At 40.9% G+C, this 15,582-nt stretch overlaps 2 protein-coding genes across 5 annotated transcripts in view; one reads left to right on the forward strand and one right to left on the reverse strand.

Moving 5' to 3' along the window:
* The first annotated feature begins 3,530 nt into the window (after window positions 1-3,530).
* Window positions 3,531-11,696, forward strand: LOC308388010 (uncharacterized protein). The gene is made up of 5 exons (XM_080868444.1): window positions 3,531-3,657; window positions 5,267-5,347; window positions 5,454-5,562; window positions 5,659-5,834; window positions 6,395-11,696. Exons 2-5 carry the CDS (start codon window positions 5,345-5,347, stop codon window positions 11,330-11,332), a joined length of 5,226 nt encoding a protein of 1,741 aa, XP_080724570.1. The 5' UTR covers window positions 3,531-3,657; window positions 5,267-5,344; the 3' UTR covers window positions 11,333-11,696.
* A 165-nt stretch (window positions 11,697-11,861) lies between these two features.
* The window catches only part of edaradd (EDAR-associated death domain), a 34,620-nt gene continuing 30,899 nt past the window's right edge, over window positions 11,862-15,582 (reverse strand). For all 4 annotated transcript variants that reach the window (XM_080868450.1, XM_080868451.1, XM_080868448.1 and 1 more), the window contains 2 exons: window positions 14,890-14,938; window positions 11,862-13,859 (listed from right to left, as the gene is read on the reverse strand). In XM_080868450.1, the coding sequence (XP_080724576.1) occupies window positions 13,465-13,859; window positions 14,890-14,938 (444 nt within the window). In that variant the 3' untranslated portion in view covers window positions 11,862-13,464. The remainder of the gene's footprint in view (window positions 13,860-14,889; window positions 14,939-15,582) is intronic.

The raw sequence follows: 15,582 nt of genomic DNA on the forward strand, positions 1-15,582 counted from the left end.
CTTTTGCTGACAGTCCTGGCCCTGTATCCTTTCTCGTGCATATGGCAAAAATTGAAAGTTATTTCATTAAAAAAAGACTCGTCATGCTCTGTAACAGGATATTTTAGATATCAACAGCTACAAATGGAAAGTCGTAAAACTTATCTTAAGTCCTGGAAACTAGCTCAGAGATTTTTGATTAGTGACTGTATATCAGGGATATCCAGCTCCAGGTCTCGAGTGCTGGTGTCCTGCAGGTTTTAGATCTTGCCCTGGGTCAGCACATCTGAATCACATGATTAGTTCATTAGCAGGCCTCTGGAGAACTTCAGGTCATTTAGCCATTTAAATCAGCGGTTCAGGACACAGCACTCGAGGCTTTGAGTTGCCTGTTGTATACAGTGTGGATTTAGTTCCTCAAAACGTAAATACAGAGTAGCGATGAAGTGATTCATCTCGCCTCAGAGTCAAGAGCCTCTAGGGCTGTGATGACGAAAACTTAACCTACACATTTGTTTCCATTTAAGGTTGGTGTGGTCATACAAATGAAAATAGGACTCACACAGACATACATGCCCACATAGATGTAAGTGGAGGATGATTTTTGTAACACATTCTGCTGCTTGAGTGATGTGTTCAGCGAAGGTGCCACAGCCACATTTACCACAACTGCTGTTTTGAAGTTTGCCCCTTGTGCGAGTGCCTCAGTTTGACATACTGTCTCGCAGTATTCGAGATGCTGTTTGGGCACTGAGCCCTATAGCAATTATTATAAACCAGGAGAAAGGACAGATCTTCTGAATCAACTGTAATCTGTATTAATGGGTATCTGCATTAGAATTTGTCAGCAGGAGGCTGAAGTTAGGTACCAGATGCTTCTTGCTTCATTTGCATTTGTAGTAAAAGTTTTGCTGATCAGTAATGTCTGAATGACTCTAAACGGTCTTTGTGGACAGCAAGAGAAACATATTGATGACTGCACATGAAACAGCAAGTTTTGGTATACATAGACTCTTTATTTACCCTGAAGGAAATTTACATCCATTATCCAGATATCCACCAGCTACAGTGGCAGCCACTAGAGAGTTTAATGCTCCAATAATGCTCTGTGGCATGTTGTCACACTGCTGAAGTCTGTCTAAGTTAAGGTTTAGCAGAAAATTGCAATCTATACTTTTTATACTCAGGAATTGTCCCTCACTTCTGGTTGATTTTTATTTCACTGTTAGAAACGTAAGGTTGGTTTATCACCTTCAGAAATATTCCAGGGGTGTTTCTCTCAGATGGAGCTGAAGATGGAGCTCTGCTTGGCCCTTGTGTGATCAATGATCTCTCTCACTTAAAGAAATAGACACAGTAAAATCGTAATACATGAAGTGACTCTTCCTGTTTCTTGGGAATTCAAGTTTCTGTTGATCTGTGTTTTGCTATCATTTTACATTGACAACACCCTTCTGAGTGTCTCTTCTACACAGTCATCACATTGTATTAACTGGTCACATGGGTTGGGTAGTGACTTGCTGCACAGTCGGGTACGGCTTTTCAGGTGACATTCTCTGCAGAATAGCTAAAATGCTTTGCGGGAAAATGCCACTCCAGTTCGTCATCATTATAAGTTGTTCTCCGAAAATGTCTGACAGAATTGTTTCAACACCTAAACAAAGTGGCACCTTATTAGTATGGCAGGCCCATGACACACAAGGCAGACTCACAGTCGGTCAGCCGACAAGTTATTGAGGCAGTAAAATCAGCAGTGGAAGTGTGGGGGTGTTGCACAGCACAGGCCAACTGTCAGCCAAAAAAAGGTTTCAGAGAAAGTCTGTAACTGAGCTCCAAGAGGAGCAGTGTCATACTGGTCCCAGGGCTGTGTGCTGAAGGTTGTTGTTGCAGACTTTTGTTAAATTTGATTGCAAATAATTTATATTATGTTTGTCCATTGTGTTATGTTGTAATGCAAAAACGACATTCTCATTATAAAGTAGTGTTTCCAGTTAATACTTGTACAGCTGCTGTTATTGTGTATATATTTATTTAGATTTCTTCATACATTCTTATATAGTTCTATATTGTGTATTTTGTTGTACAGTTATTTTATTTTCAACTTTAATTTATATATTTTATCTTATTCTTTCCCAGTTAAATTTACCCTTCATTCTAATTTGTGTTGTACAGTTATTTCATTTTTAACCTTAATTTATATTTTATTCCTTCCTAGTTAAATTTACCCTTTTTAATTTTTCATATTTATTTCCTATCTTATTCATAGCCTTTTCCTTTTTTGTTCTCTTTAGGTCACGAGCAGTTGTCTAAGCATTTCACTGCATATCGTACTGTGTATGACTGTGTACGTGACAAATAAAATTTGAATTTGATTTATTTTAGTGAATGGTCAAGACTAAACATTATTTCAATGTTGTATTTGTTGGAGGGCTTTGATGTCTACATGCTCTCAGAATATGTTTAAATTATGAATATGAAAAGTCCTGCGTTGAACCTAATTTCATGTTTAAGAAAGTGTCCGACATAATTCTTTGGATGCTGCAAACTGAGCGTGCAGCTTTTAGCCTTACACGCTCAAGTGCTTTACAAACTATTTAGGAAGCTAGCTATCAGTTAGCTTAGCACAAACACTGGAAATATTTGGACTCATGGTTTGCTTAGTTTTTACTGTTGAGTTCACTGACACTGAAGCGTGTGCACTCTTGCTGCTAGAGGTTGACTTGTAGCCCATTTGACAATCATTAGCTGTAAAGCAAAATGCCAATTGTGTGACTTTGAAGCCCGTGAAGCCATTAACAAGTGTTTCTTTGTGGAGCTGGCATGCTTTCCCTGTGCCTGTGGGGGTTTTCTCTGGGCCTTCTTCCTACACACCAAACACATACATGCTAGGTTTTTGATTCTAAATTGACCATGGATGTGGAGTAGACAAAGTGCTTGGAAGTATACAAAATACAGCTCTTTATGAAGGTATGGTCAAATGTGGTCGAGGACTGAAGCACTTTGAGAGGTTGGTGCAACTGGGGGGAAATGGATGTTTTTAAACACAAGAACATTTATATCTGTTTCAGTTTTTACAGGCTTTTAATCCTGCTGTCCTAGCACCTCATCAGGTCATTGTGCTGTGAAAATTGGATTACAAGCTTGAAACATAATCACGTTTACTTCTTATTCTTGTTAAATTTCAGTGTACTAAATATGTACAAGTATACCAAAATGAATAAAAATGAGTGCAGCATTAAATATGGCAGTTTTTAAGGAATGTAGATAATCAGGAGTCTTTAACTACCAAACAACTGTTTAAAAAAATAGACACTGAGGCAAAATGAAGTGTAAGCAAGTGTTGCTGCTTGTTTGTACCTTTGTGGACCTGGTTAGTCCTGTTGATAAGGAGTGGTGTTTCTCACTCATACATCTTTCTCTTGTGCTTTCTAGTCAGGTTTCGGCTGCCTAAAGGCCTAGTCTCAAGTTAAGGTGTGTGGGGGTGTGTGTCTGTGTGTGCGGATTTGTTGCAAGGGGGCTCCAAAAGAGGCGGTCCTGATGCTGCCTAACCTGTTTGCCTGCATTATAGGTATTCAACTGGCAGCTTCACCTCGTCCTGCCCACAGAGCAGCAGTGATACACTGAAGAGGAGACATCTGGCCCTAGGCTTTCCTAAGGAGACGGTGTCTTTGGCACACGGTAAGTCCATCAAATCTCAGTTTGGTTGTTATGGCACAATCTATGATTGGAATAAATTGGAGGAGATTTGATAAAAAAAAATACCTTAATGTTTATTCATTTCAAAATCTAAAAATTGCATTTCAGTAAAATGTACATTGTAGTTGGTATAGGTTCATCTCTGTACTTCACATCAGTTACATTTATGTTTTCATTCGAGTACTGAGACTGACCCCCGTCCTCTCACAGACTTGGGTGGAAAGTCTGAATTAATACTGAAGCCATTTAAGGATGAGGCGTTTGCTTATGTTTTGCCTCTGGTGTCATTGATTTTTTTTTAAATTGTTGTACTTGTATGTCAGCACCAAACTGCAGAGTTTGTCTAGCGTAAAGATTTTAAAACAGGTTGACCACAACTGTGGGCATGCCAGACTCTGCTGTCACTGGGCTCACACCCTGTTTGATTGAAGTTGTTTCTCAAAACGTTGCCACCCTGGATACACCTATTAACGGCAATGCAATTAGTTTTTTAAGAAGTGTCTTGTGACTTCACTGCCTTTCCTGTTTGTTGCTCATCGCTGGTTTGGGGAACCATAAGGTAGAGCCTAAAACCACTGCCCAGTTTCCTTGCAAGTCAAGAATGCCTGAAACAGCATCGTTGAGCATATGACTACAGTTTTCTGAGCTCTCACTGAAGAATTAGATTTATCTACTGTCATCTGGTTATTACCTGGTTAGTAGTTTCTATATTTAAAGAAAGAGAACTCCTGGGATGGACTGTGTTATTACCAGTGGGTGTTGGCCAATAATAATCAATTAGCAGTTAGTTTTGTAAGTATTGTTTTTTTTTTTTTCATAAGTCCTGTTTGTTTCAATTTGAGTGACTGTTTTTACCACATCTGATTTCTTTTTTGAGTTGAATTTAAAAGCATGGTGTTGACGATCGTCTGACTCTTAGCTCTGCTGGACAGTATAAACCTGATGAAGCAGACGCTCTTGAGTTTAGGGTTTTTATCACAGCATGTCTAAAACCTGCTCCCTCATTTTCTATTCGACACTGCTGCAAGTGAATTACGTTAGTGTTTATATGCGAATGTGTTGAGGTGTGGTCGAATCCAGTGTGTGTCAGTCAGAATGCATCCAAACCAACTGGTTTAGATGCCTACATACACCTTAACAAACCTGGCAAAGGCTTTAGATTCCTGAAGTGTGAGACAATGTGGTTTGTGGGCGTCAGAGTTTCTCTGTCAGTTCAGAATCAGGAAAAAATAAATAAAAGTACCAGCTCTTCTTTAAAGAAACAAAACGCGTTTCACTTGTGTGTCTTCATGTGGATAGTATTATCAGGTATTACAAAAATGTTATTGCACGGGTAGAAACAGTGACACACTATTTTTTAGCTGCACCTACAGTATACCTAAACCAGTGTTTTTATTAATAAGCTGAAAGCTGCATGTTGCTGCATTGTTTGTGATGAGAGATCAGAAAGAGTACAGCTTTTAGAAAAAATGAAATGATCTGATTTTACTTTTACCTACAAAAACGACATTCAGCATTGCTTCCCTGCATCTTACTTAGTCGGTGTCAGCTTTAAGTAAAAGCTCCCTCTGCTTTCTTTTGTGTTTCACAGATAATATTGCTGTAGTTCCCACATTCGCTTGAATTGTCATATGAATTCTGTGATGTGGATGTGCATGTAATAGAAATAATGGTAAGTATAACAATGTTAGACATACAGTGGCTGACAATCATACACAAAAATGTAAACATTGCCTGATGTAAAAATCTCACACTGTGTATTCTAACCACTGTCAAAGGACCAGGACAGCAAGAGTGCAAGCTTCTCAGAAAGCCTCGTGCTGGATAACGCTGAGAAAGGAGTTGTTGTTGCAGGAATCAAAGACAACACAATCTCTCCAAAAAGTGGTAAGATAAACATTTCAGATTCATTTTTGTTAGTTTTGAAAATTCAATAAGCACTAATAGAAAAAAAGAATGTGACATTATTTCTGCTCCTTTCAGGAGAAAGGTTTGTTGCAGCAACAATACAACTTGGTAAACTTGAGAAAAACGATGTGGAGAAAATCTTGAAGGTGCTGGAGCCGTACGAAAGCAACATAAATCTTCTGACAGAGAAGGACTTGAACCCCGGTGTTGACCTTGGCTCTTTGGGAGTAGGTCTCAAAGATTCGGCAGCGGTAAGCATCAAGCTGTGGGGAACATTTGGTTTATGTTATTATAGGAAACACCATAAAATCTGTTTTTATTTATACATTTTTAAACCTTTTTGTGTATGAGAACTGTTGAAATATTGACTTTCAGTATTTCAATAAACTGTCAAATCACAATATATCTGAAAAGATATCCAGTTAGACATTAAATCCTTTTTCTAAAAACTGCATATGTGAAGCCTAAAATCCCCTACGTAAAAATCTTTTTCTCGAATCTGTTACCAAAATTAAGCAATAGTAAGCATATCAGTGCTTTCTAAGAAGACGGGTCAGTTTGCTTATTTCAACATACAATATATATATTTTACTGATGCAAGTGACCTAATGTATGGGGACGTTTTGTGAGGTGGTGGTGATTTACTTAATCTAGTCCATCCTATTCGTCCATGACATCTTCTATTTCCCATTTCTACCCCCACCTTGCTGCAGTGCAGATGAACTGGACATGATTTGTGCTGCTCAGAATACAATTTTGGTTAATAGTCATAAAGTTAGTGCTTTAATTTTGTTTTTTTAATTACCAACAGATATTACAGAAGGATCTATCGCTGGATGCATCAGCTCAGGGACCAACCGTTTCCCTTGATGGCCTGAATGGAAAGCTTAATGATGCACAACGGTTGGGGGTAAAAATAAGTGAACCGACTCTTAATGGAGACCTTCCCAGTCTTAGCCTAAATAAGCCATCAACTGATGCTGGTGCCACATTTAAAATGCCCTCCGCAGGGCTTACAATGCCAGACATAAAATCAGATTCAAGTGGAACCCTAGAAGTACCTGATATCAGTGTCTCAGCTCCCAATCTTAACACTCCCATTGCAACACTAGACATCAACAAACCAGAAGTCGAAGGCAAAATGAAACACAAGGCCCCGAAATTCACAATGCCACACTTCAATCTACCTGATCTTGATGCACCAAAAGCAGACATTGATGTCTCTGGTGATCCAGGTCTTCCTTCAGTCAGTGGAAGTATGGAGAGACCAGACCTCAACCTGTCAGCTCCAAAGTTAGATTTGAAAAGTAATGATTTGGAGCTGAATGGGCCAAAAGTGGATTTGAATAGTCCTGATGTAAATGTAAAGGCCCCAGATGCTAATATTGAGGCACCCTCAGGGAAAATCAAGTGGCCCCATCTAAAATGGAAAAGTCAAAAACTCAAAGGACCAGATGCTGACCTGTCCACACCTAATGCCAGCATTTCCACACCAAAGATTGATGGTGATCTAAGTACCCCAGATGTGAATGTTGGCTCAGCTCAAGCTGATATTAAAGGCCCTGATCTAGATGTTCAAACCCCAGATCTTAACGTTAATGCCCCTTCTGGTAAGATCAACTGGCCTCACCTGAAATGGAAGAAGCCCAAACTTGAAGGATCAAAAGCAGACTTGGACATGGATGCAGACCTAAAGAAACCTGATTTAAGTCTTTCAGCTCCAAAGATTGAGGGTGACATTAATGTACCAAATGCTGAGCTGAGTCTTCCAGAAACAGAGCTAAAGGCCCCGGGTGTAGATGTTCATGCCCCAGACGCTGACATTGATGCTCCTTCAGGAAAAATTAACTGGCCTCATCTAAAGTGGAAAAAATCCAAACTTAATGGGCCAAAAGCTGATATGGACCTCAATGCAGATTTAAGCCCACCAGATGCTTCAGTTCCAAAAATTGATGGGGAGATTAGTACACCTGACGTGAGCCTCAATTTACCCAAAGCTGACGTTGATATCAAAGCACCAGATGCTGACATAAATCCACCGTCTGGCAAAATCAAGTTCCCAACACTGAGAAAACCTAAATTCTTGGTTTCTGGGCCAAAGGTGAAAGCTCCAGATGTTGATGTTGATGCTGATGTGAAAGCACCTGACCTCAGTCTGTCTGCTGAAGCACCTGATGCTGATCTGAATTTACCAAAAGCTGACCTTGATATCAAAGCACCAGATGCTGACATAAACCCACCTTCTGGCAAAATCAAGTTCCCAACACTGAAAAAACCTAAATTCTTGGTTTCTGGGCCAAAGGTGAAAACCCCAGATGTTGATGCTGATGTGAAAGCACCTAACCTCAGTCTGTCTGCTGAAGCACCTGATGGTGATCTGAATTTACCAAAAGCCGATGTTGAAGCACCAAATGTAGACATTGAATCTCCATCTGGAAAGATCAAATTACCAACTATGAAAAAGCCAAAATGGTCAATCTCGGGTCCTAAGGTTAATGGTCCAGATGTTAATGCTGATGTGAAGGCACCTGACCTCAGTCTGTCTGCTGAAGCACCTGATGCTGATCTGAATTTACCAAAAGCTGACCTTGATATCAAAGCACCAGATGCTGACATAAACCCACCTTCTGGCAAAATCAAGTTCCCAACACTGAAAAAACCTAAATTCTTGGTTTCTGGGCCAAAGGTGAAAACCCCAGATGTTGATGCTGATGCTGATGTGAAAGCACCTGACCTCAGTCTGTCTGCTGAAGCACCTGATGGTGATCTGAATTTACCAAAAGCCGATGTTGAAGCACCAAATGTAGACATTGAATCTCCATCTGGAAAGCTAAAGTTGCCCACTATGAAAAAGCCAAAATGGTCAATCTCGGGTCCTAAGGTTAATGGTCCAGATGTTGATTTAGATGCTGGTGTTTCAACCCCTGACTTGAATCTCTCAGCTCCAAATATGGATGGTGAGATAAATGCACCAGATGTGGATCTAAATTTACCAAAAGCTGAACTGGAAGCCCCCAAATTTGATGTAGAATCTCCAGATGTTGACATTGAAGCCCCATCTGGAAAATTCAAATGGTTCCAATTCAAGAAACCCAAATTTGGCACACTGAAAGGTCCAAAGGCTGATATTGACTCTAATGTGACGATACCAGAGGTGGACCTCAAAAAGGCTGATGCAGAAATAAGTGCACCAGATGTTAATCTTTCTGCATCAAATATTGACGCCAATATCAGTGGCCCAGACCTTAACCTTGGTGGTCCAGATCTTGATGCACCTGATGCAAAGGTGAAGTTTCCCAAATTTAAATTTCCCAAACTCAAAGGATCACAAGTCCAGGGTCCCAGTGTGGATGCTGATTTAAAAACACCTCATATTGATGCAAGTCTTGATACACCAAAAGCTGAAGTGAATGCACCTAGTGCAAACCTCAGAGCGGAACCTCTCTCCTTGTCTGCACCAAAAGTTAATGGTGGTCTTGATGCGCCAGATCTTGACGTAAATTTACCGAAAGCTGATCTAAAAGGCCCCAGTGTAGACATTCAAGCTCCAGAGGCTGATGCCCATGCAGGAAAAATCAAGCTTCCCCAAATAAAATGGCCAAAGTTTGGCACATCGGCGCCAAAAGTGAAAGGACCAAATCTTGATGTTGATGCTGATCTACAACGTCCAGATCTAGGTCTGTCTGTTCCTGATGTAAATGCAAAGTTACCCAGTGCAGACTTGACAGCACCCAATGTTGAACTAAAAGCATCAGACTTGAGTCTCTCAGCCCCCAAACTTGAGGGAGACATTGGTACTCCAGGCATTGATGCTGGTCTTAAAACTGGTATTGATCTTTCTGCACCAAAAGTTAATGGTGGTCTTGATGCGCCAGATCTTGACGTAAATTTACCGAAAGCTGATCTAAAAGGCCCCAGTGTAGACATTCAAGCTCCAGAGGCTGATGCCCATGCAGGAAAAATCAAGCTTCCCCAAATAAAATGGCCAAAGTTTGGCACATCGGCGCCAAAAGTGAAAGGACCAAATCTTGATGTTGATGCTGATCTACAACGTCCAGATCTAGGTCTGTCTGTTCCTGATGTAAATGCAAAGTTACCCAGTGCAGACTTGACAGCACCCAATGTTGAACTAAAAGCATCAGACTTGAGTCTCTCAGCCCCCAAACTTGAGGGAGACATTGGTACTCCAGGCATTGATGCTGGTCTTAAAACTGGTATTGATCTTTCTGCACCAAAAGTTAATGGTGGTCTTGATGCGCCAGATCTTGACGTAAATTTACCGAAAGCTGATCTAAAAGGCCCCAGTGTAGACATTCAAGCTCCAGAGGCTGATGCCCATGCAGGAAAAATCAAGCTTCCCCAAATAAAATGGCCAAAGTTTGGCACATCGGCGCCAAAAGTGAAAGGACCAAATCTTGATGTTGATGCTGATCTACAACGTCCAGATCTAGGTCTGTCTGTTCCTGATGTAAATGCAAAGTTACCCAGTGCAGACTTGACAGCACCCAATGTTGAACTAAAAGCATCAGACTTGAGTCTCTCAGCCCCCAAACTTGAGGGAGACATTGGTACTCCAGGCATTGATGCTGGTCTCAAAACTGGCATTGATCCCAACGTGAATGTTGGTTTGCCTGAAACTGATATCAAGGCACCCAGTCTACATCTGCCAAAAGCTGACCTCCAGTCATCTGATCTCAGCTTGAAAACACCAAATGTCAACCTTTATCCACCCAAAATTGGTGGTAGTCTCTCAGCACCAAACATAGACACGAGTATGCCAAAAATTGAAGTAGAAGCACCCGATGCCAATGTGAAATCTCCAGGTTTGGATGTCAACCTGCCAGAAGCAGACCTCAAAGATTCCAATATCCACTTGAAAACTCCAGATCTGGATTTGAATACCCACCTTGGTGACTTTAAAATGCCACATTACAATCATCCAAAACTTGATCTTTCAAGTCCTGAAGTAGAAGCTCCCAGTATTAATCCCACAGTTGAGGCTGGAATTAAGGTACCTGGAGTCAGCACAGATATGCCTACAACAGATGCACACATCTCTGTTCCTGCAGTAGATTTGAATGCACCAAATGTAGGTGATATTAAAGGACCTGATGTAGATGTGAAAGCTCCAGATGTAGATGCAAGTCTTGAGAAGCCCAAGATGCCACATTTCAAGATCCCAAAGTTTAGTCTTTTTGGATCTAAAGCAAAATCTCCTGAGACTAATGCCAGTGCAGATCTTGAGGGGAGTGGCTCTGACTCTGATGTGGTGGAGGTGGAGGTTCCTGTATTCAAGTTCCACAGACTGCCCCAAATCAACATTGATGGCATTGGAGGAATTACTGAAGCACTGAGCTCAATAAAATCTGACTTGGAGGAGAAGGATTTTGTTTTCAGTAAAGGAATCCGCTTGCCAGTAGTGAATGCAACAGCAAAAGGAGGAGAAAAGATTGACATTTTGGAGAGATTGAAAATCGCAAGAGAAAAGGCGTCCTCAGTGAATGTGTCGCCAACAGAAGAGAAAACTGATATTGACCTACAACACACTGGCGCAGGTCTTGATGCTAATACATCTACAGGTGCAGGAGATGCGTCTTTGGTCAGAGGAGGCACTTTCAAAGTAGACAAACCAGAGTCTACGCTGGGGCTGACCGTACCTGATATTTCTACATCAGATGAAAATGACAAATATTCACTGAGCCTTTCTAATATGCTTGGCCTTAATGTCAAGGATTCTGATGCCAACTGATCGTTCAAAGGTTGGCCTGATAAATGAAGCTCCAGTCCATAAATGTATGAATACATGCAGCGTAACTGATTTTCATGTTTTAGTTTGTGACATAAGAGAGACTAGCTGTAACTAATCCATCCATCTTGTTGTAGTTTTAATAATAATTAGCATAATAGAGTTCAGTTGTTGATACAATCTATGTATATTTTCCTGTTATTTATAAGCTTTTTCTAAATGTTAATTTGAAATTACTTTACTTTCAGTATTGCTTGTGATCACCATAAACTTTGTCTAGCAAGTGCTTTACTAAATATTTTAAAAGATAAATGAATTGTGTGAATGTGTTACTCTTCGTTCAATAAATCATTACAATGTCCAAAATAAAAATGTCCAGTAATTAAAGCCAGAGATGGTCTGTAATTGTTGAAACATCCCTCCATACAAGTGATTTAACCCACGGTCCATTCCTTCATACCACTTGATATGATGAGTATAAAATTCTAACAACCTCATTACATTACATATAGGTAAATACAATGATTACTAAAATATGTGATACTCACGGACTTGAGGCTCTTGTATCAGGTTATGGAACACACCTTTGAGATTGTTCTGATATTGCAATTCAATATTTGAAAACAACAAAAACATTGACAAGTTTTTTTTTTTACATGTTTATTTCATACTGATAAAACAAAAGCTCTTAAAAATACTTTGCATGCTTTTTAGTTTACAGGTTATTTTCTTTGGGTAATTTTACAAAAGGTGTTTGACTCCAATAAACTGTTTATAACATGGCTCTACTTTCAGCTTTATGCTAATGTTTAGTATTCAAAAAGTTATGAAGGGGATCCTGTTAACATGGGCTCATGTTCCCCCCCCCAAAACCCCCAAACAGTAACCCACACCAATAGAAAATCCTATTTGGGGGGTGGGGGTATTCTTTGCACCTAGAGCCATGCTAGTGTTTCTGAAATCAGGATTTCCCTTTTTCATATTTAGCTGAACAGAAAAACGGAGACAGTGAAGGTTGACAGGAATGAGTACTTTTGTAATGGGGTGGGAAACATTTCCCTTAAGAACTCAGGAAACCATCAGATGTATGGATACACTGTCTCAGAACTAAGTGTGAAATTAATCTCTTCTACCGCAGCGGTCCCCAATCCCCGGTCCACGGCCTGGTACCGGTCTGACTCGTGGTACCGGGCCGTGAGAGTTGAGGCTCGGGTGTGAAATTTGTGTTTTTCAGGGTTGTTATCGTGAACTCTGTTTCCCTGGGTCTTTCCCGTGTTGTAGTTCTGCGTCTTCTTTTGAAAGAAATATTTACGCGTGTCCATAGCAACCAGAGGGGATTAAGGAGGACGTTACTGTCAATGTTGTTGGTGTATTTCAGGAGGACGCTGCTAATAAAGTTACACAGTTACACAGTGAATTTGCGTTTATTATTATATTTACAAAACACCAGCGTTTGTGTCTCGGTCGGATCATTGAATTTTGTTGTATTTATCCGCCACACCTCAAAGTCGTAAAAACATTGTCTGACATTAAACCGTCCGTGGAGCAAAAAAGGTTGGGGACCGCTGTGTTAATGAACAAGTCAGTGGAATCACTATGTCTAAACTGTCCCATTACGGTGAAGCTATTTCAGTGTCCAACTCCAGTGTTTTGTCCTTTAACTTCTGTTCTTGTTGAGTTGCACTGCACAGTGACATCTTTCTGCCTCTGCCCAGGTATTATGAAAATCTCTAAACAGCCTTTGAAACACAGAAAGTAAGAAAATGAAATTTTGCAGCATTGACATCAACATCGTTGCTTGAATTTGAATAATCCAACTCCATCTGATTTAGTTAATGTCAATCTTTAACACTGCTCCGAAGACTCAGAATCTGCGGCAGGTGTGCCAACGTCAGGTCACAAGAAAGAAATATACTGGTGATCTGCATGCACCGATCAGATCTGTGACTTTGCATTGTATTCACTATATCCAGAACAGCGTGAGGTCAGTACTGTGCAATATTCTCTACAGACAGGTTCGACAGCATTGTTTTATCCATTTCACAAGCTCATTTACTAAAGATACAAAAAACTGGTAGCATGTATCAAAGCTTATGAAAATTAGGAAATCAAGTACAACCCTGAAAGATTAAGAGTCAAATTGATTGTGTATGTTGCCAGCGCGACGGCCAATCCTTCTCTATCCAGCTCTGCAGCAGTCGCAGCACATCAATGCGCTGATAGATGCGGCAAAGTTCAGTGAGCTCAGTGACCGTCTTCTGGTTGTAGCGTAACAGGAACTCCTGGGTGGGGCTGTGGGACAAGGAACCCTGGGTCCGATGCTCCAGCAGGGTCAGTTCGTCATAGCTCATCCCCCAACGACTCGCAAAGTTTTTCCAGTTTTTGATGGTGCAGTGGTTTGGATCCAATTTGAGCCGCAGCAAGTCCAGCAGATCTTTGTCGTTCATGAGGTCGCTGATTTTGGGAGGGGGTGCCGGGCAGAAGCACTTCTCGCAGGGGTTCGTTAAAAACTGTAGTTCTTTGGGATAGTCTGAACTCAGAGATGGACAAGGAAAGATTGAGTTAGCTCAAGCACATTAGCAAATGTTATTTGCTATCTGCTAACGACAATTTGCTAACAACTATTTAGCTTGTCAGTGTTTTCTGTTACGATGAAAAACAAACGCACATTTAACATGGAAAAGGTTTCAACACATCCAAGAAATCCCTTTGAGGCAAAAAGCTTATCAAACTGCTTTAGTCTGGGTGGCTGTAGCTCAGGAGGTAGAGCAGGTCACCTTCTCATTGGAAGGTTGGTCTGCTCCAGTCTGCACGCCAGATATCCAAGATACCAACCCCACTGTTAGAAAGCTTTTAAGCATGGAACAAAGTGCTTGTATGAATGGGTGAATGAAGCATGTTATGTAGAGTAAAAAAAACAAACCCGCTATGTTCAACAGTTTAGTCAACAGCTCTGCTCAAAGCACGAGAAGCCTTTGTTGTTTACAGCCCATCAGAATAAAAGTGTCACAAAAGGAGAGCGAAGCGTGTTGCAAAGGGGCTCTGGACTATTCCAGTTTTCATTGGTGAAAGGCAGGAGTGCAACCTGCCTAGAGAGACAACCATTCACACTTAAATGTCTTTGGACTATGGGAGGAAGCTGGAATAACCAGAGAGCACCCACTGGTGTACGCGAGTCCACAATGAAAGGACTCAAATCCAGAACCTTCCTGCTGTGAGTGAACGGGGCTAAACACTGCACCGCTGTGTCATCCCAAGCTTTCTGAACTCAATGATGCAAAGCTCAAGCAGAGTGAAAGAAATGAGCATGAAGCTGAAAGCAGCAGAACAGGTCCTCTTTAATAATTTAGTCACGTATTCTTCTAGTTGTGTTGAGTACAACACAGTGCCCATCGTGAAGATTGTGGTGTGTTCAAACTCCTCTCCCAAAGTGTAACCATCATATGATTATTACTGTCAAATTTAAATCAAAGAGTAAAACTGCTGTTAGTCTGATAAGCGGTGTTTCAGTTCCTTCTGATATTTTCATTTAAAGGGTTCAGCACGAGTAACTGACCTACCTGGTGAAGAAGAAGTGGGGCAAGTGCATTCTTCCACATCTTCCACTGGCTGCACACAGAGAAGCAAAGAATGAATGGTAGGCACATGCTACTGTGGACTGGTCATTTTCCCCCCGGACTACAAACATTGCTGAGGGTATGTGAAAATGAGCGCTGCAAAGAACAACTTTACATTCACTACTCTGCTAAATCCAAATATGTCTGTGCATGATGGGATTTGCTGGGTGTCTCAGCAGGGCAGCCCGTACACCCAGTACTTCCATTCTGTGTCATTTTGCAGGTGCTGGTGTGTAATATTTGTAAAGGAATATACACCTTTTTAGCAAATACTACCATTAACTCAAGGTGGAGACATTGTTTTTGAGTGTTGTTTGGAGTGGTCGGTCGCAACCAAATATCATCAATGACCTTTTCATGAGTCGTGGAAAACATACGCAGCAAAGTAGTGAGGATATATTTTATGGAGGACAGTTATTAAAGCAACCCTTTATACTTAAAAATTATAAAGCTCATTCAAGCTGCTGTACTTTGCTGCAGAGCCGCTGCAGTAAAAGACAAAACATTTGCTACACACGGGCATGAGGCAGAGTTTTTACATTTCTCCTGCTGATGCCTCACATCCACTTTTGTGTTGGCCTCAGTGCTACTGCATCCTGAACTGCAGGAAGTCTATACATGTGCTGTCAAAGCCAT

The sequence above is a fragment of the Rhamphochromis sp. 'chilingali' genome, assembly GCF_963969265.1.
Source record: "Rhamphochromis sp. 'chilingali' genome assembly, chromosome: 20".
NCBI classification, from domain to species: Eukaryota; Metazoa; Chordata; class Actinopteri; order Cichliformes; family Cichlidae; genus Rhamphochromis; species Rhamphochromis sp. 'chilingali'.